Source organism: Carassius carassius, chromosome 26 (assembly GCF_963082965.1).
Source record: "Carassius carassius chromosome 26, fCarCar2.1, whole genome shotgun sequence".
NCBI lineage: Eukaryota > Metazoa > Chordata > Actinopteri > Cypriniformes > Cyprinidae > Carassius > Carassius carassius.
The window spans coordinates 1,182,223-1,209,886 of record NC_081780.1 but is presented as its reverse complement, the minus strand read 5'-3'; the positions used below and the strand labels follow the sequence as shown (position 1 = coordinate 1,209,886).

General features: G+C 35.8%; 1 protein-coding gene across 4 annotated transcripts; it reads right to left on the bottom strand.

Moving 5' to 3' along the window:
• Nucleotides 1-304: 304 nt before the first annotated feature.
• slc38a4 (solute carrier family 38 member 4) lies at nt 305-27,527 on the bottom strand. 4 transcript variants are annotated; one of them, XM_059510570.1, is made up of 17 exons: nt 22,654-22,769; nt 22,386-22,539; nt 14,881-15,019; nt 14,603-14,690; nt 14,401-14,516; nt 11,227-11,300; nt 11,054-11,146; nt 10,887-10,968; nt 9,929-10,011; nt 8,617-8,675; nt 7,557-7,811; nt 7,388-7,467; nt 6,151-6,251; nt 5,922-6,046; nt 1,443-1,587; nt 1,264-1,361; nt 305-492 (listed from the first exon to the last, which is right to left on the bottom strand). In XM_059510570.1, exons 3-17 carry the CDS (start codon nt 14,982-14,984, stop codon nt 388-390), a joined length of 1,608 nt encoding a protein of 535 aa, XP_059366553.1. In that variant the 5' UTR covers nt 14,985-15,019; nt 22,386-22,539; nt 22,654-22,769; the 3' UTR covers nt 305-387. The 4 variants fall into 4 exon arrangements, with proteins under 4 accessions (XP_059366553.1, XP_059366551.1, XP_059366550.1 ...); XM_059510568.1 differs by lacking the exons at nt 22,386-22,539; nt 22,654-22,769 and adding an exon at nt 27,386-27,527; XM_059510567.1 differs by lacking the exon at nt 22,386-22,539 and having other exon boundaries at nt 22,654-22,726.
• Between the last annotated feature and the right edge of the window lie 137 nt (nt 27,528-27,664).

Sequence of the window (27,664 nt, the reverse complement as noted above, 5' to 3'; positions counted from 1 at the left end):
TCAAGTGATAGCATTAAACAAAGAGTTCAGTCAGAAATGGAAATCAGCACCGTTTAGTTGCCTTCATTTTGTTTGTGGAAGATCTTCCTCAGCATACGATAGGAGAAAGTGAACTAATAACAACTAACTAACTAACTAACTAACCATCTAGGATCAGCTAATGAAGGCAAACAGGAAGAAAACGTGATTGTTGGCATGTCTTGATAAAAATCCTCAAGTGCTTATTTGATGAACCCTTCTGCCCAACTCTCTTTCTCTCTTTCTCTTCATCTTTGGTGATGAGCGAGTCTCGTGAACGCGGGGATGTGAGAGCTGGAGAGAGGTGGAGGCGCAGGGTTCGTCCGAGTCTCTGGGATGAAACGGCTTCAGCAGACGACCGCCGGAGCTTTAATGAGCTCCTTTTGAACCCGGCGGGTTGTGGATCCAGTCCAAGACGATCAGAGACAAGCTGCCGATCATGAAGAAGATACCCACCACCAGGAAAACGGCTGCCTGTAGATCAAATTACATTCAATTAAAAAAACATAACATAACATAATATAGTCATTATAAAAAAAAAAGAAATTAATTATATATATATATATATACATTTTTTATTAATTTTTACATTACATACAGTTAAAAAATGATCATGAAAATATAATATAATATAATATTATATAATATAATAATTGCTGGGTAGGAACTGATTAAATGTAACCAGTATTACATAAAGATTCCAAAAATGAAAAACTTGTTATAATTACATTATATTACATTTTTAAAATGCATACATTTTTTTTTTAAATCACCAGATTACAGTGACAATGGATTAGAGGATTATATATTATTTATACATAAATTTTAAAGTAAAACTCGAAGTTAATATTTAATATACGATATAATGATAATATGAAATTGTAAAATGATTTCATCATTTTTAAAAATGTAACTTATGGATTACATGAATACATTTCTACACATCATCATTTTAATATTTACTTGAGATTTTAAGTCAATATTTGAATTATTATTATTAATTATTGATCTTTACTTTAAGTTTAAATTTTTTGGATTTGATAAATTAGCTTTTTATCCATTCGTGATAAGGTTATTTCAAAAGTAGTCCGATTATATTACCTTCAGTATGTAATGCAACAGAACGTCACAAATTAAAATTTTCAAAAATATCCAGTAAAGGACCACAATTTGAAAGTAATCTACCCAGCACTGAACAACAGAATACAATAGAATAGAATAGAATAGAATAGAGTCTTTTCTTACAGATATTTTCTGAGGCGATCTGAACGGTAAACTCTTGACGAGCCGCAGATAAAAGGCCGCCGGGAGGATGAAGATGAGCATGGTGGCTGCAGACGATCCTGCAGGAGGAAGAGGAGGAATCAATGTGTGTGAGATCAGGGTTATTTCTCAGATCTATTGAGACGCGAGAAAGCACTGACCGATGAAGCCGAAGATGTCTCTGATGGTGGGGACGAAGATCACCAGGAGGTTGTTGAAGGCCAGTATAGCAGCGGCGATGAGCATGTGTCGGATCCAGCTGAACTCTTTCCCAGCGAAACACAGCGTGATGACTGAAGAACGGATCTGAAAACCACACACGTACAACTTAGAAAAAGACCAGTAAAGCATTCACACTTTTTTAACAAAAGCGCACACTTTATTTTACAATATTATGAGTGAAATGGGAAATACAAACAATATTATTGTTCATATATAGTGTTTGTATGTATATATAAATTTCCACTTTTCAATTTATATTAGTTTTAACAATAGAAGTGATTTTTTTCACATATTTGTATTTGAAAGCCTTTGCACCACAGATGCTAAATCTGCATCGGAAACACAGCTCTAGTACAGATGATTCAAAACAAATGAAAAGCAAGCATCTTTGTATATGAACATGATTTTCTGATTAGATTTAATCAAATGCCTTGGAATACTAATATTATGGTATAAAGTTATTCTAGCACTGCAAACTCACACACACACACACACATGCACACGCATGCACACACAGTTTTCCTCTCTCGGACTAGTTACTGTTAACAATTTCACACTGCAAAAAAAAATTTTTTTTCTTAATTAAGATTTTAGACTTGTTTTATAATATAACGTTAAGCAGCAAGGCTTAATGTTATTTTAATGGCATCAAACAATTAACCAAAAAACTATATGAATCATATCTGTGAGTAAAAATGTACTGTATATTTCCATTATAAACTGTAGTTCAGTAAAATATAGTGGTTCTTTTGAGTGCATTTTTATTTCATCAGAAGGGCTTTAGCAGACAAAGTTGATTAATTGATTTCTGCGACGTGGTTTAATAAGTACAGGTTGGGTTCATAACACATCACTAAAGAAGTGTAGAGCAGACTTGGGGCCAGTTTTACCAACAGCTCGTGCTAATGTTCCCCGTTTAGTAAAACTGGCCCTTGGTCCATTAAAGAGGAAGAGTCTCTGATCTGAGACCTCTAGCCGTCACCTGGGTGCCACATTTCAGTCCAGACTCGAAGCATTTGAGACATTTTCCCAGTTACTGTCACGTCTCTGACTGCCCTGACTACAGCTCAGATGTTTGCACACTCTCTTTAAAGTAAAGGTCAACTCGTTTCAGTTCGTTAAGATGGTCAATCTCAAGCATTATTACTTTCATTCAACTAGGATGCATTAAATTGATTGAAAAGTGACGACAAATGCATGCAGCTATAATGTTACAAAAGATTTCGGTTTGAAATAAATCCTGTTCTCTTGAGCTTTCTGGTCATCAAATAATCTTAAAAATATGGTTTGCATAAACATATGAACTGTCTTCAACATTGATAACAATCAGAAATGTTTCTTGAGCACTAAATCGTTGTATCAGAATGATTTCTGAAGATCATGTGACACTGAAGACTGCAGTAATAATGCTGAAAATACAACTTTACATCACAGAAATACATTTCAAAATATATTCATGTTTTTTTTATTATACTATTATTTCCAAATTTTTACAGTTTTTTGATCAAATAAATGCAAAAAATTAAAATGCGTATTAGTACTAGTCATTTTCAATGCAGTATTTTTGTGTAACTATAGTAATATAATACAGTAGTGTGTTGTGTTAATTTGCATGTTCGTCTCATTCTTTTTATAGCATGAAAACAGACCACTTCTGTTTTTTTCCAAATACTGTAATCTAAGAAACATCTGTAAGATCTTGTTGTCCTGAATAGCTTCAGTGTAGTTATCTGCCTGTTGTTTGTCGTGCAGATAACACTTTCAGCCTTGGTGTTGTTTAATTACTTCGAAATAAGTAGCTTAACATGCTAGTTTCAGAGAAACGGCTCTAAAAATAGCTACAGAGATCAAAAAGACAGAAGTGAGAGAGAGATCAGTCATCAACCACAAAACCAGATGAAGACAAGTGAAGAGAAAGCCACGTGGTTCTGCTGGAGGAACACACTCTAATCAAGCTCCTGTATGGAGCTGCAGAGTTACTCTCAGATGGGTGTAAACTATCAGACGTGACCTTTGACCCTGGGCTGCACTGACCTCACATGAGAGACAGACCGGCCTAATAACAGGGTCAGAGAAAAAAAAAAAAAAAATTATATATATATATATATATATATATATATGCATGCATTTGTAATTTTTATTTTTCACATTTTTTTTATTTTTTTTTAGGTTTAATGTATTTTATTTAAGCTTTAGAGCAGATTAATTGATTGATTTCAGTTTTATTTATTTTTATATTTTCAGTTTCTGCTGCTAAATGCATACATTTAGTATGCATAGTAATATTTTAAGTTTTTACTTTGTATACATTTTTGTTTTTCACTGTAGTATTATTATTATTATTATTATCTTTTCATTTCCAGTTAGACTTTTTAATGTTTCAATTTTATTTTGGTTAGTTGCAACATTACATTCCTACATTTAATTACATTTTTCATTTATATTTAATTAAATCATATTATACTAAAATACATACATATATTTAAGATATTTATATTATTTAATGACAACAAAAAACACTGAAAAGGATGCCTTAAAAGAAGCATGTATATTATGCACACAATGCAAGTGAAGTACTGACTTAAAAAAATAAAAGATGACTAGATTTTCCAACTTAAACTAATTATTCACACAAAAATCCAGAATTCTGCAAGCCTTTGTGAATAATGAGTTAATTAGAGTCTGAATGAGTGCATGAGTCACATGATCTCTAATGTTCGAAGGTGTCTGAGATTGAATGAGTTTTATATAATCATCTTTGCTCTGAGCTCATGAGGAGCCTGGTTTAGGCTTGTTCAGAATAAAAGCGCTCGCATCGCCGCTCGTCTTGTTTCTGTTAGCGAGTTTCGTCTGTGCATCTGACTCAAGGTCTCCGTTGGCTCTCAGACAAAACAAAACAAAAGAAATCTCACGCACAAAGGCCGTGACATTTAAGAGCAACTTGAAGGCCAAGCACTCCTTGGAAACATGAAATGTCACACTGCAAAACTCTGTGAGCCCTGAGCAGGCCTCAGCTCAACTGTGCTCTGTTACACAGGCCGCCTGAAGCCGAATCGCTTTCACCGGTCCTGATGAAATCACCTTCGACAAACTGATCAAATAAGAGCAGCACATGTCAGTCTTCAGTGAAACGCTGATCTGACTCTGAGAGCTGCAGGAGTGTTGTGTGTTTATAGCGCCACAGGTGGCCACCTGCTGTAACTGCAGCTTTGCAAGTTCACTGCACTGCATCAGGTAATATTCCACTGGCTTTGATCACCCCTCCCTCACTGTGAGTGTGTGTGTGTGTGTGTGTGTGTGTGTGTGAGCAAAAGAAGCTCTTCGTCGCCTTCTGCTTGTCACATGACAGAAACACACATTATTCATTAAACAAAACGGTGTTATTTTATTGTTACTGATATACTACTGTAGTTTTTTTGACATTTAGAATTTTATTTTATTTTTTAACTAATTTTATTTAACGTTTTAATTTTGTTGTGTGTGTGTTTTTTTGGCATTTATATTATTTATAAATTTCCCTAAATGTCTATATATTTTTAATGTTTTATTTTTTTATTATTTAATACATCAAGTTAGATTAGAAATGAGAATTGGTGCCTTCGCAACTAGTTTAAGAGTTAATATATTTTATTTCAGTTACCTTTTTTTTATTTCAAGTAATGTTACCGTTTTAGTATCACTGATATACATATGTATATATAGATATATATATATAATTATTTTATTAATATTTTGAATTAAGATTTAATTTTTGTCATTTTTATTAATCAATTAAAAAAAAGTTTTTATATATTTTGATTCTTTTAATTAATACATTTCATTTTGTATTTGTTTTTATTATTTATTTTAGTTATTTTAAAACATCAAGCTGAGAATGAAAAATGTTGCCTTAGAAACTAGCTGAAATAAAATAAGTTTATGTATTTTTTTATGGTTTTAGTATCATTGCTTTTCTGTTTTCGCTTATTTGTTTTGTATTTTATTAGTTTTAATTATTTTATTACATAAAGTTACACTAAACAAAAACAATAATCTTTGTCTTGTCAACTAGCTGAAGCTAAATATATATTTTATTTCACTTAACATTGTTATTTTTCCAAGTAATGATTTTTTATGGTTTTAGTTTTAGTTAACTATAATAACCCTGGAATAATCCAGCTTGTAACAAATTTTTTTTTTTCGGTGCTGAATCAAAGTTGAAATGTGCAGAATATGATAAAAAGTGTTTAAAAGAGTTGAAACTACTAGCAGTTACCAGATATTTCAATAGTTGTTGCTGGTTCTGATATCTAATGAACAGGGTGACAGATGGCCAATAAGATACTGATATTAATACGGTTGCATTAAGCAGCGCCCTCTGGTGGACATTTGAACACATCACTTCACAGCATGTTCACAGGGTGTGTTTAGTTACTCACAGGGAACAGCACAATGGGAACGGTCAGCGTCACCGCCGTCAGCACAGCCAGACGCACCAGAAGAAGCATGGTGTCAAACTTGTAGACCTTTGTGAAGGTGTGAAGCAGCTCTGCCTCCACATGATCTGACACACACACACACACACACACACAGAGACAGAGAGTGAGGAGCGTGTGGTGATGGAAGAGCGCTGAAGGTGTGTATGAGGAGAGTGTGTTTGTAACGTACCATAAAACGTCAGGTAACCGAAGAGAGCGGAGAGCAGGTACATCACCAGCATCGCCAGGATGGACAGGTTTGATACCTTCTGCATCTTCCTCCGAGAGCGACTGAGGAACACCAGGAGCGGATTTCATTCCAAAAAAAGAAAAAAAAAGAAAGTTTTGTTACTGGAACTGTAAAAAAAATAATACTACTAATAAAACATTTTATATATATATATATATATATATATATATGTGCACTACCGTTCAAAAGTCTGGGGTTAGTAAGACTTGTAATGTTTTTAAAGAAGTCTCTTCTGCTCTTCAAGGCTGCATTTATTTCATTAAAAATACAGAGAAAATACAGTAATCTTGCAAAATGTTGTTGCAATATAAAATAATGGTTTTTATTTTAATATCCTTTTAAAATGTAATTTATTTCTGTGACGCAAAGATGAATTTTCTGAAAGCTGAAAGTGTCACATGATCTTTCAGAAATCCTTCTAATATGCTGATTTATTAATAGAGCTATCAACAGTTTGGCTGACAAATATATATATTTTTTTGGGAACTGCAATACTTTTTCAGGATTCTTTGATGAATAAAAAGTTAGAAAGAACAGCATTTATTCAAAATATAAATCTTTGCTATCACGTCTTAATTTAACATTCTTGCTGAGTAAAAGTTCAAATTTCTTTCAAAAAAAGAATGAATAAAAATGTACGGACCTCAAACTTTTGAACGGTAGTGTATATTGTTAGAAAAGATTTCTATTTTAAATAAATGCTCTTCTTTTTAACTTTTTTGTTCATCAAAGAATCCTGAAAAAAAGTATCACAGGCTCCAAAAAAATATATATATATATATTTAGCAGCACAACAGTTTCAGCCCTGATAATAAATCAGCATATTACAATAGAATGATGCTGAAAATACAGCATTCAATCAAAGATATATATTAAATTTTTATGTATATTAAAATAGAAAAATGTTATATTACATCGCAATAATATTTCACAATATGAAAATTTTTCCTGTATTTTTTATCAAATAAATGCAGCTTTGATGAGCAGAAGAAACTCATGTAAAAATCATAAAAAAAATCGCTCTGATCCTAAACTTTTGGACAGTAGTACACGCACACACACACACACACACACACACACACACACTATTTAAATAATTACCTGTGATTAGGCAGTTTTCCACATTGGTGCATTATGATTTTAGTGTTATTTTGCATAAGTACAAAGTTTTTCTCACTCTTTGAGTTCGCTGTAGATGGGCAGAACTTCAGGATGACAGACGAAGGCAAAGGCGAGGATGGGAACGGTGTACACGGTCTGAAAGACACAAACACACCAAACCCCGTGAGGCTCTGTCCACACACAGCGTCCAGTCTGACAGGCTCAGGCACATGTTTTCACGTCACCTGTGAGTTGAACACAAAGTATTTGGGCGTGCACATGTCCTCGGTGTCCTCGGGGTGAGGCGTGACCTGGACGGCGCTGTGCAGCGGCGTGTGAGGATCCAGGTGAGGAGCGTTCTCTGCTGATAAAGAGGCCAGCACCGAGGCGTTCTGCAGCGTGTACAGACCCAGAGCGTCCGAGCCGTTCACGCTCATGTTTGACTCGTGCTGATAGAAGAACGGCAGAGGACACGGCAGGATCGTCTTCTTATAGATCAGCTGAGAATCAAACCAGAGCACCAGAGAGTCCCCAAACAATGCAATCAGAAGTAGATCAACCGAGAGAGAATCAAAGTTACTCAAACACGATTTAACAGGGTTATCATCATCTAAAACTAAATGCATTAAAAGAAAGTTCATAAAAAATAAAATATAATAAACACTTTTTAAAATAACAAACTAAAAAAAAAATGTAAAAAAAAAATTAAAAATAAACAAAAAAAAAAAATACTACAACTACATAGATGTTAAAAAAACGAATAAAAGAAAAACTAAAATGTTAACTAAAATTTGATAAAGGTTTTGAACTGAGTAATTATAGTTCACTAAAACTCAAAACATATTTGACATAAGTTTTGTTGCTTGAAAAATTACTTCTTGATATACTGAAATAACTAATTTATATAGAAAACTACTACAATGGAAAAGTATATATCACTAAAAGCATTAAAATGATCTTCACGACTAGTAATAAAATAAAATCCTTCCGCTTAAATTTTAATTAAGTTTAACTTGTACTAAAATAAGTAAAATAAAAAAAACATTCACAGACACAAAAAAAAAAAAACACTAAAATGTAAACTAAAATTAAAATGAAAAAAAATCAAAATAAAAATGTAAAATGTTATTAAAAACTATAATAGTGAAGTCTGCAAAGCATGATTTTTACACTAAAAATGTTCAATAAATATACTTTATTTAAAAAAAAAAAACATGTTATCTCACTAATAATAAATGAACACTGGTTTGGAACAGCATGAGGGCGAGTGAATGATTTTCACTTTGAAAATGAAGAGAAACGTACCACTCCGAGGAAGAACACCATACATGAGAGAGAGAAGCCGCTGGTGTAGCCCAGATACCCTAATGTGAGAGACGACAACCTGCGTTACACACACACACACACACACACACACACACACACACACACAGGGGCGGGCAATAGGCTGGTATACAACTGCGAATTAATTGACGGTTTTATGAATCTACGAATCAGGCGATCGCGGAGTGAAAATGACACCACCACATGATCAGACATCCAGAGACAGGCTTTATCTCAGTAAATTGAGCAAAAACTATAGCCGTAAATGCAAAGGAGGAGCAGAGAGGGGACGTATAAAAAGGAGAAAAGACAGACGCAGCAAATTGCTGCAAAATGCTAGCCATGTTCGCCAGTAAGGGAGCAGGTCGGTCAGAATTACATTTATATTTACTATGAATGGGACGGTTTACTGATAAAACACCACACATGGTTCGTCACGCGCTGGGACCGCTGTTCAACCTAAATCTGACAAAGCATCTGTAATATGGTTTACTATAAATAACACGTAAAACAAACAGGGTTCAGATAATGTTTCTGCTGATGGAAGCACATTCTGGATTCCCAGACATTACAACAACAGCGATGAAAAAATAAAATAAAAATAAAAACCTTGACAATTCATTGACTCTTGTTCAATACTAATACGAACACTGTATACATGCATTCTCTTAAAGTGACAGTCTTTATATTAATCCAACAGCAACAACAAAGAAATCACTCACTGCTCTTGATTTAAAAGCTTTTTTAACTTAAAAAAATAATAATCTTTAATTTGTAGTCCAAAATGCAATGCTGTTTTACATTTGATTACTTTATTTATGATTTACTATACTTTATTTCTGTACCTAAAAACTATAAGAGCATCTTAATGACAAACTAGCACACTGTTTTACATATGGGGATACAGTATTTTTGACCAGAAATTGATTTTCCATTTCTAGCCTACAATATGTAGCCTAGTGTAGCCTACAATGCTTGTTTATTTTGAAGGTGACGAAGGAAGCATAAGTAGCACTAGTTAAGGGAAAGATGATAGAGACAGTGAATGCCTTCATACTTCTTGATACTTCATTTGATTATTTCGCCCGTCCACTGTCTAAGGATTTTGATTTATTTTGTTAAGTATAACCCAATTCCAACAACTGAAAGAGCCAAAGAGTTTAGCAGTCTGGTGGACACATGAATTGGGTGGTGGTGACCTGGGGTGGAGTCAAACTCCCGGCCTGATTTACTGTCCCAGTCCGCCACTGCACACACACACTGCACCGCTCTGACGCTTACACACAAGTCTTACCCAGGTTCTTCAGCATAGACAGCGGCAGAATGATGCCGATGGACACCAACACCACTGCGTAGTTCCCGTTCAGATACCACTCACTGCACAGAGAACGAGCACATATAATATATAATGATCCAGATCTCACAGCAGTGCTCTTAGATGCTGAGATCTCAAAACATGCTGCAAAACCATTCGATTCATTATATGGATTCCATCTGCGCTTTATACAACACAGATTGTTTCAAAGCCGCTTTAGTAAAAAGGCACTGTTGTAAAATGTGACCATGGAGCATAAAAGCAGTGTTAAAACGCTGAGGTATATTTGTAGCAATAACCATAAAATAACACTGCATGCATCTTTAGGATATTAAGTAAAGATCATGTTCCTTGAAGACATTTTGTAAATTTTTGATTAGTATTATTCATTGCTAAGAGCTTCATTTGAACAACTTTAAAGATGATTTTTCTGCACGCTCAGATTCCAGATTTTCTAAAAGTTGTATCTCAGCCAAATATTATATCCTCCTAACAAACCATACATCAATGGAAAACGAATTTATTCAGATTTCAGATTCTGTATAAATCTCAATTTCGAGAAATTGACCCCTATGATTGGTTTTGTGGTCCAGGGTCACAAATGTCATTAAATATAAAATGATTCAGTTTCAGCTTCAAAGAAGCTCTACAAAAGACAAGTGTCATTATTCAGTATTTTATATCTAAACATCCTTAAATCAAGATGCACTTTCATGAGAAGCAAAATGACAAAACCCGTTTTCTCAGAAATACATCAGAACTGAGTCAGATTCTGCCAATGTGGTCAGAAACAAAAAGGATATCTTAAATACATGTATCAATTTTTTACATGATGCATGCTTCAATCCCTATTTCTCTCCAATCAATCACAGACACAAATTTCCATCATAAATCAGTTATTATGCTTTTATCTACAGACACAAACACTGAGTCTTACCCAGAGTTTTCCTCCAGCCCCAGAAACGCTCGAATCACCTCCGGCAGCTCGTATTTGACTATGAACAGGTAGCTGGACATGGCTGAAGACGAGCCAGACATATTAATATCACATCACTCACGCTAAAAGCTGAAGACTCAAGCTACTTTTCAATATAGCATCATTACCTCCTATATTCTGCAGAGTTATTGATCCAAAAGCTGCCATTTTTCCCGGCCATCCAAACGCTCTTTCCCCGAGCTTCTCGTAGATCAGCGAGCCTGTAGCCAGAGGATATTATAGCATCAAATACACGCTTCATATGTTAATATGTGTGTTTACGATCGCTCTACAAGCTCACCTCCTTCTTTGGCCGTCACTAGTAACAGATGAACAGAGTACAGCGACAGGATAGCGACTCCAAACAGGAGAATGCTGCAGAAACAGAAGGAAACATTAGGAACGCTTCCTATCATGAGCTGCCCAGCTAATACGGAACGTTCTCACAACGATGTTATATAAACGTTACAACTGAACATTCCTAATGTTTATGGAACATTCTAGTAACTTGATTAATGTCTGATACGATGAGAGAAAACGTTTTGAGATCAACATTCTCGGAATGTTCTTATGATGTTATTTGTATCTGATGAACATTCTAAAAAAAACATTTCACCTAACGTTTAAATAACCTTCCAAACAAACCTGAACATTAACATTTGAAAATATTTGAAAATAAACATTAAAATGACGTTTTATTCTGGGGTAGAAAGTAAGTTAGTAGACACACTTATTACCTTTAAATAACTTTATAAACACATGAAAACTTGCAGTGTTTGTAGAATATCGAAAATAAATGTTATATATAATAATATTATATTTTGGGTAAAAGTAAAGTTAGTAGAATGTTGTAAGAAATGTTTTTGTGACCTTTAAATAACGTTCTAATCCCGTTTTTTTGCAATATTAAAAATAAATAATATATATTAATATATATTTTGGGTAAAAATAAAGAATTAATAGAATCCTGCAAGAAAAGTTAGCTTTGTAACCTTTAATCATGACTTATTATCATATATATATATATATATATATATATATAATTTTTTTACAGTCATAATTTTGTTTTCATAAAATACCATTTTGATGTGTTTGTTATTTGCAGTGGTTTCTATTTCTGTTTTGGTGATTTGCATTAAAACCAGTTAGGGGTCAGTTTGAACAAGTCAGATGGTTTCCATTTCAGAAATCTGCTCACCTTATTTTGAGAGTATAGTAAGCATTAGCGCTGTGTGTGGTCAATGCACAGACACACATATGTGCAGTCTGCATTTAGAAAGCACTTCAAAAATAAACCGCAGCTACTGTCACAGCATGTTTCTTAACAGGCGATATAAAATCATCCGAGACATGCTTAAGAGTCTCGAAATAATGCACAACAACAGTGGATGTTAAAGTCAAAGATATGCATTGATAACATTTGCAACTTTTCTAAAGCAAGATTTTTAATTATCAGAAAATCTTATTTGAGCCAAGGACCACCAGCTTGGACAGGAAGAGACCGTTTGAATGACATATGAAGTGACGCATAAAACACTGTCATGTCTAATTCACGCTCAGCTGCAGCGAGACAAACTGAGCGACAGAGAGATGGATCTCTAGAATCAGTTAATGGTGGTTCGGTCACATGACACTGGCCTCCTGCGGCTCACCGAACAGAAATAACCGTCTGACACGAGCACCGGAGAATGAAAGAGAGATGTGAGGTTGAGGCTGAGCTCTGAGAGCTATAGGTGTGCATCCACTGCTTCCTCCTGCTGGCCTCACTCTCACACACACACAAACACACACACACACTCTCTCTCTCTATCTCACACACACTCACACACTCTCACACACACACACACACACACACACACACTCTCACACACACACACACACACACACACTCTCTCTCTCACAAACACTCTCTCTCTCACACACACACACGCTCTCTCACACACTCACACACTCTCACACACACACTCTCTCACACTCTCTCTCACAAACTCTCTCACAAACACTCACGCACACTCTCTCTCACACACACACACACACACACACACACACACACACTCTCTCTCTCTATCTCACACACACTCTCTCTCACTCACCCACTCACACTCTCTCTCACACTCTCTCTCACACACACACACACACACACCCACACTCTCTCTCTCTATCTCACACACACTCACACACTCTCACACACACACACACACACACACACACACTCTCTCACACACACACACACACACACACTCTCTCTCTCACAAACACTCTCTCTCTCACACACACACACGCTCTCTCACACACTCACACACTCTCACACACACACTCTCTCACACTCTCTCTCACAAACACTCACGCACACTCTCTCTCACACACACACACAAACACACACACACACACACACACACACACACACACTCTCTCTCTCTATCTCACACACACTCTCTCTCACTCACCCACTCACACTCTCTCTCACACACACACACACACACACACACACTCTCTCTCACACTCTTTCTCTCTCACACACACACACACACACACACACACACACACTCACTCTCTCATCACACACACACACTTTAACCCCTTACTGAACACCAGACGCTGAACTTAATATAGCCATATAGTTTATTAGCGTTGTACGCGGTGTAGCGTGTCACAGAAATCCTGCCGTCCCGACAGAACGATCGCCAGCACATTCTTTGATAAGAACCTCTCCAGGGCTTTCTGGAAGTACCTCTTTGGCTACAAACAGGGCTGTAGCAAACATTAAAACTTTTGAAGCAATACATAGATAGAATCTAACTTTTGTTATTTAGTGGCACTTTCATATTTTTTTTATATATGTCTATATAGTTTTTATTCTTTTTTATTTCAGTTTTGGGTAATATGAAAATGTATAATGTATTTATTTATTTTGCTACTCCTTGACAGTAAAAATAACTATATCATTAAATATTCATTCATTCATTTAGGTTTCAAGTTTTTAATTTCTACTGTGGCCTAATTGTAAAAATAAATAATACATTTAAGTTTACACACACACACACACACACACACACACACACACACACACACAGAGAAATATATAAAACTTTTTAAACATTATAGTATTCATTAATTCATTCATTATAATAATTAATTATAATAAGTAATTAAGTATTAAAACTTTTAAAATCATTAATCATTAAACATATTTTACTATTATTGTAATTCATTTTATTTTTTAATTTTGATAAAAAAAAAAAAAAAGGATTTCAATTAGGGTTACGGCATTACATTTTTATGCAAATACAAAAAAAGTTAATAAATTACACTAAAAATTTATTTAAGAAAGAAGTACTGTCCTAATAGAACTAACCACTGACTTCCAGCAACTAGGATTAGGATTGGTTGAAAGCTCTGGCACCTCGTTAATATTCATGAGCCAAGCTGATAAGTTCCTCCCACTTTCCACGTCATTCTGAGCACAGATACTCACACAAACAGTATGATGCCAGTGTTGGCCACAGCGAAAGACAATCCCAGAATTCCACTGCCCATGATGGCGTTACTGAGGTTAAAGACGGACATCCCAAACGACGTGTGACCCGGGTGCTGCGAGACAGAAAGACAGAGTTTACCAACAGCTCCACATAGAGAGAATATGAATATGCTGATGTGTTTCAGAACAAGGATCTTACATGTTCTTCTTCCTCGTATTTCTTCTTCTTCATGATGCCATTGGTGAGAAACTTCTGACTCTCTGTGTCGTCCTCATCCAGAAGTGAGCTGCAATCGACGACACAAACGCATGTCATTTCACAAGACTTTTCACAGGTTGTTTGTTTGCTGTTACAATATGAATCGATGCATGGATGTGTCAGCATATGACGTCATTTCCCATCAAGCTATGTGACACAATGTTCTAGATGTGGACATCAAACAGCGTCAGGGTTAAACACACAACAGTGCCTCTGACCTGTTAATGGTGGCCTTCTCTGAATCGATGGGCGAGAAGCGTTCGTCCACGCTGCTTTCATCGTCCGCCTCCGTGCTCACTTTCTTCAGCTCCATACGCTCCATGTTTACAGCTAATGATTTCGTCTTTGAGAAATGAACTGGAAGAAGAAACAGAGAAGTCTGGTTAGATCTAGAATTAAGGGGAGGTGGTAAGACTACAACATTATATCCCGATAACGATATATATCACAGTATAGTTATATTTGCTTTTAATGACGTTTCTATAATATCAAAAGTTCGGAAACATAGAATTTTCATAATAATAGTTTCAAAAAAACGAATACAAGTTTAAAAAAAAAAAACCCAAGCTCACTGAAGATCAGTAAATTACCACAAGCAACCGAACAAAAAAAAAAAAAAGTACAATAAATGCTTCATACATTGTATAAATTAAAAACACTGCATCGTTTTTAGTGTGTATATTAAATGACTTCTGCTGTTTGATTAACATGAATGACAGACAGCAGGAATATTAGACTGCTGTCACTTTAAGACCGAACATCCAGATCTAATATACTGTTACACATGTATTGCATTGAAAACTTAAAATCACTCATTTTTAAATAACCGCAACAAAGACAATAGTCAAAAATCTCTCTCTCTACTCAAATTTCCACCAGTTAATCGTGTCTACCAAGAAGCAGCACAAATTTAATCTTGATACATTATTCCCAGTGTCTTCTTGACTTAAGTTATTCATCATGAAAAATGAGTTAATACGTACAAATTTTGGCAGCTTAACTATTCGTGTTTTTATGCCAACTGACCCTGAACTGATCTGCTAAAAACAAGTCAACATAACCGCACTTGGAGCCAAATATATTGACTGGGACTCTGAACATGCTGTGATAAATCAATCAATATTACCTCAAAACAAAACGAATCTGGTCTGTTCTAGAGGCAAAACACGTCATGATGTTTCACGGTTGGTTGTTTTTAAATGTACTGCCTTATCACCTTTCAAAAAGCAATGCAATTCTGGATCCATCGCGGTCGTTTTTTGACAACACAAATTTGACAAAAACATATATTTGTCAGACAAATAAGTGCTACATTATGCTGGTTCTTTGCCCACCAGATTCAAGGACAACACAGTTTGACGTCATCCTCTGCATAGAGCGGCCTTTTGTGGCACTTTTTATGGGCATGAGAGACAGATGAAACAAAATGAAGAAATTCTATCAGCCAGATTTGAGCTCAACAACCGATAAGCCATGGCTCCAAAATCACGATGGTTCACTTAACAAAGTCTAGATCTTCTGTCTTTACCTGTTTCTATTTTCAGCCTCATAAAGTCATTAGTTTTTACCCACCATAACCTAGTTTGAGCTAACATGTTAATTGCACATTAATAGAGAGAGAAACACTGATCTACTGTCAGCTGCAAGATAAATCATTTTTAATTTCTTAAATTTCTATCATATATTAATTTATTTTATATAATATTATATATTGTTTAATCTATATAATATTATATATTACTGTATTTTTTGTTTTCTAATTTTATATATATATATATATATATATACAGGTCCTTCTCAAAAAATTAGCATATTGTGATAAAGTTCATTATTTTCCATAATGTAATGATACAAATTAAACTTTCATATATTTTAGATTCATTGCACACCAACTGAAATATTTCAGGTCTTTTATTGTTTTAATACTAATGATTTTGGCATACAGCTCATGAAAACCCAAAATTCCTATCTCAAAAAAAATGGCATATCATGAAAAGGTTCTCTAAACGAGCTATTAACCTAATCATCTGAATCAACTAATTAACTCTAAACACCTGCAAAAGATTCCTGAGGCTTTTAAAAACTCCCAGCCTGGTTCATTACTCAAAACCGCAATCATGGGTAAGACTGCTGACCAGAAGGCCATCATTGACACCCTCAAGCGAGAGGGTAAGACACAGAAAGAAATTTCTGAACGAACAGGCAGGCCCGGTTCTAGAACCAAATCACTGAGGGTGCTTCTGAATATAGTGAGGGTGCTGCTTACATAATCGTAGAAAATAGCTCAGTCATCAGTCTGAAACATAGTATCTCAAAATTGGGGATGTTGAATACAACAATACTACAGTAATTGCTGTTATGTTAATCAATATACGATCTGGCAGTAAATTATAGAATAGCAGGTACACAAGCAGCCATCTTCACTTTGCAAAACATTAAAACATGCCACACATAGTCTACCTACACTGTGGTGATACCCTTGTTGTAACCGGCTTCAACTTCAATTGAACACTCCTAGAATGGCCAAAAGTCACTGCCTTACACACGTCTCTCTCCATGACGGTGAGAGACACATTTTTACATAACAAGGCAGAAAATGTACCAAGAACATCCAACCTAACTTGAACATAAACACACGTAACTTTACTAACACAAACCCCAACCATATTGCTGTAATAACGCATAAATCAACTCCCAACAAACAATTACCCATAATGCACTAGCGCTGACTGCCGGGTCTGACAACCATGACAACACATCAACACCCAATCAGTCATTCATTATTAGCGTTATTCATAAACATATTGATAAAGCACTGCTGCAGTAACGTTATTACACCAAGGTATTGCTGCTATATTCTTTATGACAACTCCAATAACAACGACAAGCAGTTCAAAACAATTGACAGCAAAAGACCAAGAAGCTGCGCTAGTTTAACGTTACACAACACACATAACGTTACACAAAATACTTATTGAGCATGCTACAATTATTAATAATAATACTTACAGGTTGTGATTTGGAGGAGGAGGAAGAAGCTAATCCAAATATATTCAGTACTGTAACCTTCTTTCAAACGGCATGCGAATCCAGACTAGAAAGCATTTATGTTGGAGAACATTATGTTGGAGAAACGTCATTAAAATGACGCGAGGTTCGGGCTAAACTTCTGTGTTAGTAAATATGAACTGTAGCCACTGACTCTTCACATGCTTATCCCTTCGATGTAGATGTTTGTGCGTTCTTGAGCCATTTTCTTATGTCCATGATGATTAAAAATGGACACTTATTTTTACGTTACCTAAAGCCCCGTCTCAGAAAGTCAGCTAACAAAATTTCTGAGCGGGAAGCACCCACGCAAGCAAAGTGGGCAATTAAAGAGACAGCTTCACCTTTTGCGTATCACGATCACGAAAGGACAACTACAATGCATTAAACATGAAAGCATAACGAAATAATTTATTTAATATATATATATTTGTATAATTTTATTAATTTATTTCATTTGTGTAGGCTATCCTATTATAGGCAAGAGTGTGAAATCCGTCTGTGTTTTATTTTCGGCAAAATCTCGTTTATGTGTGCTATTAATAATTTTTCACCTGAGGGTGCTTTCACTTTTATTTGAGGGTGCTTAGCACCCTCAAGCACCCCCGTAGAACCGGGCCTGCGAACAGGCTGTTCCCAGAGTGCTGTATCAAGGCACCTCAGTGGGAAGTCTGTGGGAAGGAAAAAGTGTGGCAAAAAACGCTGCACAACGAGAAGAGGTGACCGTACCCTGAGGACGATTGTGGAGAAGGACCGATTCCAGACCTTGGGGGACCTGCGGAAGCAGTGGACTGAGTCTGGAGTAGAAACATCCAGAGCCACTGTGCACAGGCGTGTGCAGGAAATGGGCTACAGGTGCCGCATTCCCCAGTTCAAGCCACTTTTGAACCAGAAACAGCGGCAGAAGCGCCTGACCTGGGCTACAGAGAAGCAGCACTGGACTTTTGGACAAATTTTGCATGTCATTCGGAAATCAAGGTGCCAGAGTCTGGAGGAAGACTGGGGAGAAGGAAATGCCAAAATACCTGAAGTCCAGTGTCAAGTACCCACAGTCAGTGATGGTCTGGGGTGCCATGTCAGCTGCTGGTGTTGGTCCACTGTGTTTTATCAAGGGCAGGGTCAATGCAGCTAGCTATCAGGAGATTTTGGAGCACTTCATGCTTCCATCTGCTGAAAAGCTTTATGGAGATGAAGATTTCGTTTTTCAGCACGACTTGGCACCTGCTCACAGTGCCAAAACCACTGGTAAATGGTTTACTGACCATGGTATTACTGTGCTCAATTGGCCTGCCAACTCTCCTGACCTGAACCCCATAGAGAATCTGTGGGATATTGTGAAGAGAAAGTTGAGAGACGCAAGACCCAACACTCTGGATGAGCTTAAGGCCGCTATCGAAGCATCCTGGGCCTCCATAACACCTCAGCAGTGCCACAGGCTGATTGCCTCCATGCCACGCCGCATTGAAGCAGTCATTTCTGCAAAAGGATTCCAGGCCAATTGAGTGCATAACTGAACATAATTATTTGAAGGTTGAGTTTTTTTTGTATTAAAAACACTTTTCTTTTATTGGTCGGATGAAATATGCTAATTTTTTGAGATGGGAATTTTGGGTTTTCATGAGCTGTATGCCAAAATCATCAGTATTAAAACAATAAAAGACCTGAAATATTTCAGTTGGTGTGCAATGAATCTAAAATATATGAAAGTTTAATTTTTATCATTACATTATGGAAAATAATGAACTTTATCACAATATGCTAATTTTTTGAGAAGGACCTGTATATATACACATAAATATTAAAAATAAAAAATGTTCTATACATTTTTAGTCCAATTTTTATTCACTATTTCAATTTTCATTCCATGAAATTTTTCATCCTTTTTTTACAATATTAACAACCGTTATTAGCTAAAATCATAGAAAACAATTGTTAGAATAATTTCAGATAAATAATATTATTTTTCATATACAAGATACTTTTTGCGAATTTTTTTCGGACTTTTTATTTATTTATTTACAGTTCAGTTTACTACAGCACAACAACCATGAAAAATACACAATACTAATAAACTGGCCTTTCATGATTTTCAGGTTTTTTTGCGACTTGAAATTAAACTTCATCTGAAATAAAATACAATGTAAAATAAACAAGGATTTTATTTCGGCTAGTTTTCATTCTCACTTGATAAAAATGATACCAAAATAAACAAATCCTGATTTTTTTTTTTTTTACTTTAAAAAAAAAAAAAAAAAAAAAACTCTTAAACTAAAATTAAAACAAAAACAGACAACACAGTAGGCATTTGAAGTGGACCAAAAAAGTTAATCAAAGTTGTCGTAAGACAAGGGAGCATTTTGGTCTTAAGTTTTAGAACAACTTGAATAAATGGTTTTGATCCACTTCAAATGCTGACTATTGCATATTAATAAAAACTATAAGAGTCTCTCAGTGATACTAAAATAACTTGGTTTGAACCTCCAGTCTGTAGTTAGCAGCTCAGATCTTTAACAGGCAGTGGCAGTGATATTTCATCATTATCTGTGGCTGGATTCAGCATTTATTATCTGTTGAGTGCTGCAGCAGGACTCAGTGTTTGGCTCCAGCTCCACAGAAAGGCTGTTTTGTTCAGTGTTTGGGTTGAGGACTCATGTATCTGTGTCTGATCTGCTCCGTTACGCACTACCTCTGGAATCAGCCGCGTTTAGCCGCGCATCGGCACACACCTGCTACGTGTGTGTGTGTGTGTGTGTGCGTTCCTAATGCGGCTGGACTGTTAGACAACAGCAATATGCTAAAACTCACCAATTTTAATTTAATAGTATTTCAATTCAAAATAAACCCTTCTGCCAAGCAATGTCATTCATTAATTCATTCATTTGTCTGTTAATGATTGCAACTCGATGCTTTAATAAAGAACAACCGTGTATCTAATCCAATCAGAAATTAGGGTCTGAATGATCAGTTTTATTATCTTAGCTCAACTGTTTTGAGTTTTAATAATATGAATAATCTGATGCTGTGTGTTCATCAACTTCCAAAAAAAAAAAAAAAAACAGATTGTAAAAAAAATATTTGCAGTTGTAAAAAAAAAACTGTTAATATACACATAACATATTTTCAGCTGTAAGTCACTATAGATCTTATCCTATATGAATACATGCACTGGGGCGAAACCTTTTAAAAAGGCACATTTTTTCCCCAAAAGGGTGTGTGTTAGTGTGCTAAAGGTTTATATTATCAATTAAAGTTACCTTATTGGTAGCTTTTAAAAGGGTACTGCAACAACTTTTGAACCCTTTTTTTCTGAAATTGCAGCATATCATGATAGAAGATTCTGGTTCATTAGTCTGAACTAAGCTTCTCAACATCATTCATGTAACTTCAGCTGTAAGACATCAAGTCTAAGAACGAACTCCAGCCTTGTAAAACCAGCCTAACCAGTGGAGAGCAGATAAAGCTAATGCAACAAACCCAAACAGACTCAACTCTAACTTCAGTACACATTGAGAAACGCGGAGATCTGACAGTCTCATAAAACATGACTAATGCAGCTTTAATTGCAGCAGCTCTCAACAGAGTAAAACTCTTTTAGATTTACGACCGAAAGCAGAAGTAGAAAAACAGTAGATGAAATACTTCAATCGTTTGTCCTTGTCAGCAAAGACATTAAACCGAGAACCTCTGCATCTCAGATGTTCTCCAGTAATCTAATGCATCTCCTCTAGAGCTTCAGCAGCATTTTGGAGTTACAACAAAATAAACCATCTAAACCAAAATGTGCAGATGCAGTTTGAGTGAAACCTGTTCAGACTGGCTTTAAACCGGTCTAATGGTGCTTTTCCACTGTGTGATACGACATGGTATGATTCGGTATGGCTCACTTTTGCACTGGGTACAAGTGAGTCGTACCATTATCAAAATGTGGTGTGTAAACCCTGCTGATCACTGATTGGCCGGAGAGAATCATCACTACCTGCGTCATTGAAGTTGCGATACAAGCCCCACTAGATTTAAATCAACACAACCAACGAGGATCGGGCACAACTTTTTTTTTTTTTGACTAATAAACACATGACTATAGCAATATATGATTTAGCGGAGTTCTCCTTCTTATCATTTGCGTCATAATAAAGTACATCTATAATGAAATGCTAATCGACATAGCCTTTAACACTGCTTAGAATACAATGGAATACTCAGTGTCTTAATTAATAAGCCACACATCTCACAGAAGGATTTATTTTAAACACTCGACTGACGTTATGAAGTGAATTTGGAGTTAAAAAATGGTATTAAATGTGATATTTTCACATGCTCTCAGACGGAGCAGCATTTACTACACTGAGCTGTAGTTCCCTAAGAAGATACACAAACAGCTGTCATAATCGAGAACAATTTCATAGATTTCATAATCCTATAATTATATCGTCTGCGATTATGAACGCGATTTTGCATAGCTTGTCAGAGAACTATGGAAAGCAGATGATGGAGATTTACTGCTAATCACAGAACCAGCTTTACTGACTAGATGTGCATTACAATCGTTCGGTTAATATGATGCAGAATGAAAAAGTTTCGCTCAGCTCTTGGCTGCAACATGTGTATAATCCTGCCCACTTAAAGCTGTACTAAACTGCAGTGGAAACACAAAACGAGCTGAGCGGAGTCATACCATGCAGTGGAAAGGTGCCATAAGTTAGTTGTGCTGTCGTCGAGAATGCCTCCAAGCAGCTGGAGCTGACCTGAGTGTTTTACGATGAAAACACACTCACTCTTCAAAGGGAAAGTCAGTGTTTGTGCTTGACCAGCACTCTTCAAGCCGCCGGCTGGACGCAGACCACACACAGAAACACCAACACCGAGCAACCAAATGCAAAACTCACAGATCTCCTCTAGCTTTAACCCAATAATATTATATTAATGGTGGTTTGGTTACTCACAATGAGAGCCGGTCAGACACAGGACACTAGATGTACTCAGAGATCAAGGATGAGCTTAGTTTTTTGCCCTGGAGGTGAGCGGAAGCTTTAAAGAGCTTTGGGAGGCCCCACCTCAGCCAATCAGGACGCTTCTATATCAACCACTCAGCTCGAAGCTCCGGCCCTCTCCCCTTACCTGCGTCACTGAAGGGCACACAAGCTTCCAGAAATGAGTTTGAGATAACGCGACACGTTGCATCAACTTCTGTTTGCACTGGGGCAAGAATCTGGGGTTGCTCGGCCTCACAGATGCTCTGGGACACCAACCAGCATCCGCCAATCTGCATACGCGACTGAGGCGTGTACAAACACATATACGGACACACACTCCAGGGTCACTGATCAAAAACCTAGAGATGAACAGAAAATTCACTCAACTCCCATCAAAAGTCCCATTGGCAGATATTGGCCAACAACCACGTCCACTTGACAGATTAAAAGACATGCTACTTTCACAATTATTGGGATATTTTGTCAAATATTAAAGTAAATACTGAGTAAAATACAGATTATTATTATTATTAAGTAGTTATAGATCATCATAAAATCAGATACCTGCACTCCAGATCTCCAGATATCAATATGAATCATTGAAATGCCACTTGATATACTTGAAAAATGTACCAACAAATGAAATTATTGGTGAATTTTGTAAGATATTTAAGCAAATATGTATTTAGCCATTTTTTTGTTATACATCAACATTATATCCAATATCATCACTCAAGACAACGCAGACTGATATACTGACCATAATAATAGTGTGATATACTCCCAATTAATCTGGTAATATTATAATAATATAAGTAAATATTGCATAAAATACATGTTCAGCTAATCTTTTTGTATTACATTTAGTTATAGATCAAATCTCTAGATATCATTATCAGCACCAAATAAAACACTGACCACAAATATACCAATGTACTGCATTCCCAATTATTGGTAAAGTATTTTTAATAATTATTGTAATAACCATGCTTAATATGTCTACAGAATCAATATTTTATTCAATATAAGTGCTCCAGATCTCTAGATATCACTATTGGCAAATGAAAAATCCATCAATGCCACCAATAGTGCTGCATTCCCAATTATTGGTGAATATTTACCATAATTCACCTAAATATTGTGTAAAATGTGTTCAGCCATTTTTGTGTGTTATGAAGTTATCTACAATATATCAGATACTGCACTTCAAATCTCTAGATATCAATATTGGCCATTGAAAAATCCATCAGTGCCAACTGAAATACTTAGTTTAAAAAGTAGTTAAAAAGCCAATCTTACTGTCTTGATGCAGGTTGTCCAGTCTCAAGGAGAAAGAGCCTTCCTGTGCCGAGAGGACTTTCCTTATATGGAGACACTCAACACCACGAGCCAATCAGAAGCTCCGGCTCAAGGGTCAAACACACAACGCTCCACAGAAACACAACACCTCTACCTCACACTCACAGAGTACTGTATAATAAATTAAATTACAAATTTTCAAAATTAGTACAAATATCTCACCCTCAAACAACAGTTCAGACAGACTTTGAAATAAGCATTCAACTAGTATCCCAAAAATGAACCCATCATTTTGTTATTAAGACGCTATTTCTTATAAGGATGAGAGCCAACAACAACAACAAAAATGTACTCTAACCAGTATTACCAAGTCTTTTTCTGGATGTGCACCAACAGTACACTCTTCAAACTCTTCATAATGGACTCTTTGCTAGATTTAACATTCATTTTTAAAGTGCAGATTTTTTTATATATATTTCCATTTAAAATAAATGAATCTAGATTTATAATTCAGTTTCAGAAAACTAGTTAACACTGCATTGTGTTTCTAATTTTGAAACCTAAAATTTTTTTCAACATTTTTCTCTCCTCTGACCAATGTAATCAATCTCTTGATATTTTTTCCTCTCTTGAAAAGTCACAGCAGCACCATCTTAGATTTTTTTTCAAAATTGCAAATTGGAGCACAAAAAATATTTGTGGTGTAGTTTGTAGCTTGAACACTATAGAAGTTTACCAAACCTGTGCTACCCACAGTTTATAATGACTTCCGCTTCCGAGAACCCTAGAAATATGAAAACATCCATAAAAAATATCTGATTCAACTCATCAGCAAAGACTCCAAGACCTGAAATAGACGGGTCAGATAGGAGAGATGTCCAAAATGTGACTCTCCGTACATCTCTAGATTACATTACACAAATATATCAAGCAGCAGAAAGACAGACACCAGGAACCTCCACAGTCTCTGACTCTCAAACTTGCATTTTCAACATTTTTTTTTTTGGTGCTGTTGGCAATGATAGCATCTAACTTTAGTTTTGATGCAAGTGCTACAAATATAAATTTGTAAATGCATTACATGCAAACGGTTTGGATTGAGTATCAAAGACCAGTGAGTAACTTCGGATGGCTTTGATCAATTCTGGAAAAAATTAAAAGCAAATGTTTAAAATAATATTTTGACTTCAAAATGATGAAAAATCTAGTTGGCTTATAAGTTAAACCATTGTTAAAACTGAACTCAGGATCAGATGAAAATGCATTAGGTTCCCAGATTTAGGCATTGTTAACAGAAATGTTAATGCCGCTTTGAGCTGATGTGGGTGCTACACAGTTTGATATAAAACCCCCATATTTGGCATAACAGTAGCTGAGATGCTGCTCGATCAACGTGCCAAATTTCACAACTTTTAATTGTAAAAACTTTGGGTTTCCACAGATTTACTGCCAACATATAAAATATGTTGCTACACACCTATACAAAAATTGCTTGAATGAATATAAAAGCCTAATGAAGAGTTTCTGATGTTTATGTTTTGGTTGTCATGTCCTTGGTTTCATTGCTCTGTCCAACATCTTATCAGTCTATTGATTTGCTCGTTGCAGAAACACATAATGGACTGACCTGAGCTGCTCGCATTGAAAAGAATGAAAGATGAGGATGAATGATGACAGAGTTATATCTAGAGACGTGATGGACTATTTTCACATGAGGCAATCAGAAACCACCCAGACAACCCTAGTGTTGTGCTAAAAACCAATAAGTAACCATATATCAACGTTCGGGAAACCATCGGGAACACTGTAGCATTGCGGTGGGTTTTCCAAGGGCACTCATGTTCTTTAAAAAAAAAAAATCTAGTTTGATAAAGATTATTAGCATAAACTTCATGTCTAATTTAAAGCTTCTGATGAGGGCGATACTGGAAAGGTGGCAGGAACATTGTGGCTTCATTTGCGTTTGTTCTTCGAGTTTATTTCGGTCTTTTGAGTTTGCCCCAAAATTACAGCTGGGTTAAAGAATCAGTTATTTTTCTAAAGTGCTTCTATTATTGGAAAAAACACTGAACCCAATGATTTCCATGATACTTTGAATTGCCATCAAAAATAACTATTGTTAAATAATTTCACTATTTGAATATATTTTAAAACGTAATTTGATGTGCAGCTGGATTTTCAGCATCATCACTCCAGTCTTCAGTATCACATGATCCTTCAGAAATCCTTAAAAATAAAAATACTTAAAAAAGAAATACTTAAAAAAGTTGAGTATATTTTTTCAAGGATTCTTTGATGAATAGATAGATCCAAAGATCAGCGTTTATCTGAAATAAAAAGTTTTTGACATTTAACATTATTCACTATACCATTCAAAAGCTAGTTTTTAACACAATAACAATTTTTTTGAGCAGAAAATCTGAATATTAGAATGACAAAGACAAAAGAACACAATGAACCTAACATATGTAGCTGAAGAGCTTTATAGCTCAGACTCTAAATTGATACTCTGAGTTAAATGCATGCATGCAATACCAATAATTAATGGTAGTGCTCATGAATGATTAAAGCTCCATCCAGTTTAGTGTGTGTGTGTGTGTGTGTTTTCTTTCTGTTTTGAAAATGTTCTGCTAAATGCATAAAGAATAAGAGTGTCTGCTAAGTGTGTACGTGTACATGCAAATGCAACAGGATAGGAAAAATATTTCCTCTGAAAACGATGATAAAGTTCACACGTGTGCCTTGTATAAAGCTCGTTTGTTCTGGATGCTGCTTCCTGCATGGAGGTTTACACAAACTACGATATGCATCGCCTTTCTTCCAGCCTCAGACTTCGTAAAATGATACAAATGTTGTTAAACACTTGACGTGAGAGTAATTGCGCATTGTGTGTATGTTTAAAGCCTCTAAAGCTGCAGGTTTTATGCACGAGCTCCGGCGCGCGCCAAACACAAACGCTTTGTGTGCGTGAAACTGACACAATACAGTTCACCAAAATATTCAAAATGCACGTTTTTAAAATAAAAAAAAAATATATATATATATCGTTCAAATGAGCATTATGATATTTAGAAACATGTTCCTTTCGCGTTAGCACGCGCGTGCATGAAGTAACTCAGTTTGTGATTTGTGCAAAAAACACTACATGCAAACATTACTACGTTTTGTCGTTTAGCAGCCTTGAAATAATTAGTATGTTTAAATTCCATTCATATATATATATATATATATATATATATAAGCAGTCAGTCTGTGATTATAATAACAATCCAGAAAGGTTTAGAGATGTTTCTAAATGTATAATTTCTATCTCGCGCCAGCGCCAAACCGTGATGCTGCAGAGGCGCAACGATGTTTCACTTTTATTCTGGAAATAAATGTTTCTATGAGTGTTTGAACCCACCTGGATCCTTCAGAGAATCAGTGCAAAGCTCGCAGGAGGGAGAGGAACTGGCGGCGCTCCTCGGAATCAAACCCGTTTAACTGGAGTCGAGGAGCGCGTGGAAATTTCCACCATGTGATGATGGCAGACCCTCCACGAGCATCAAATTACAGCAACCACACACACTCACACACACACACACACACACACACACACACACACACACACACACACACAAGCTCACGCGTCTTCATGAGGGGCTTCGTGAGTGTGTACTTGGTCTTCAAGGGTGTTTGGGCA

Coding starts and splice junctions, on each gene's coding strand:
- slc38a4 (XM_059510568.1), bottom strand. CDS start 14,984: ATGGAGCGTATGGAGCTGAAGAAAGTGAGCACGGAGGCGGACGATGAA. Junction 6,047..6,150: donor CGGTTACCTGACGTTTTATG/GTACGTTACAAA, acceptor TGTGTGTGTCAG/ATCATGTGGAGGCAGAGCTG. Junction 1,588..5,921: donor TTCCCATTGTGCTGTTCCCT/GTGAGTAACTAA, acceptor TGTGGTTTTCAG/ATCCGTTCTTCAGTCATCAC.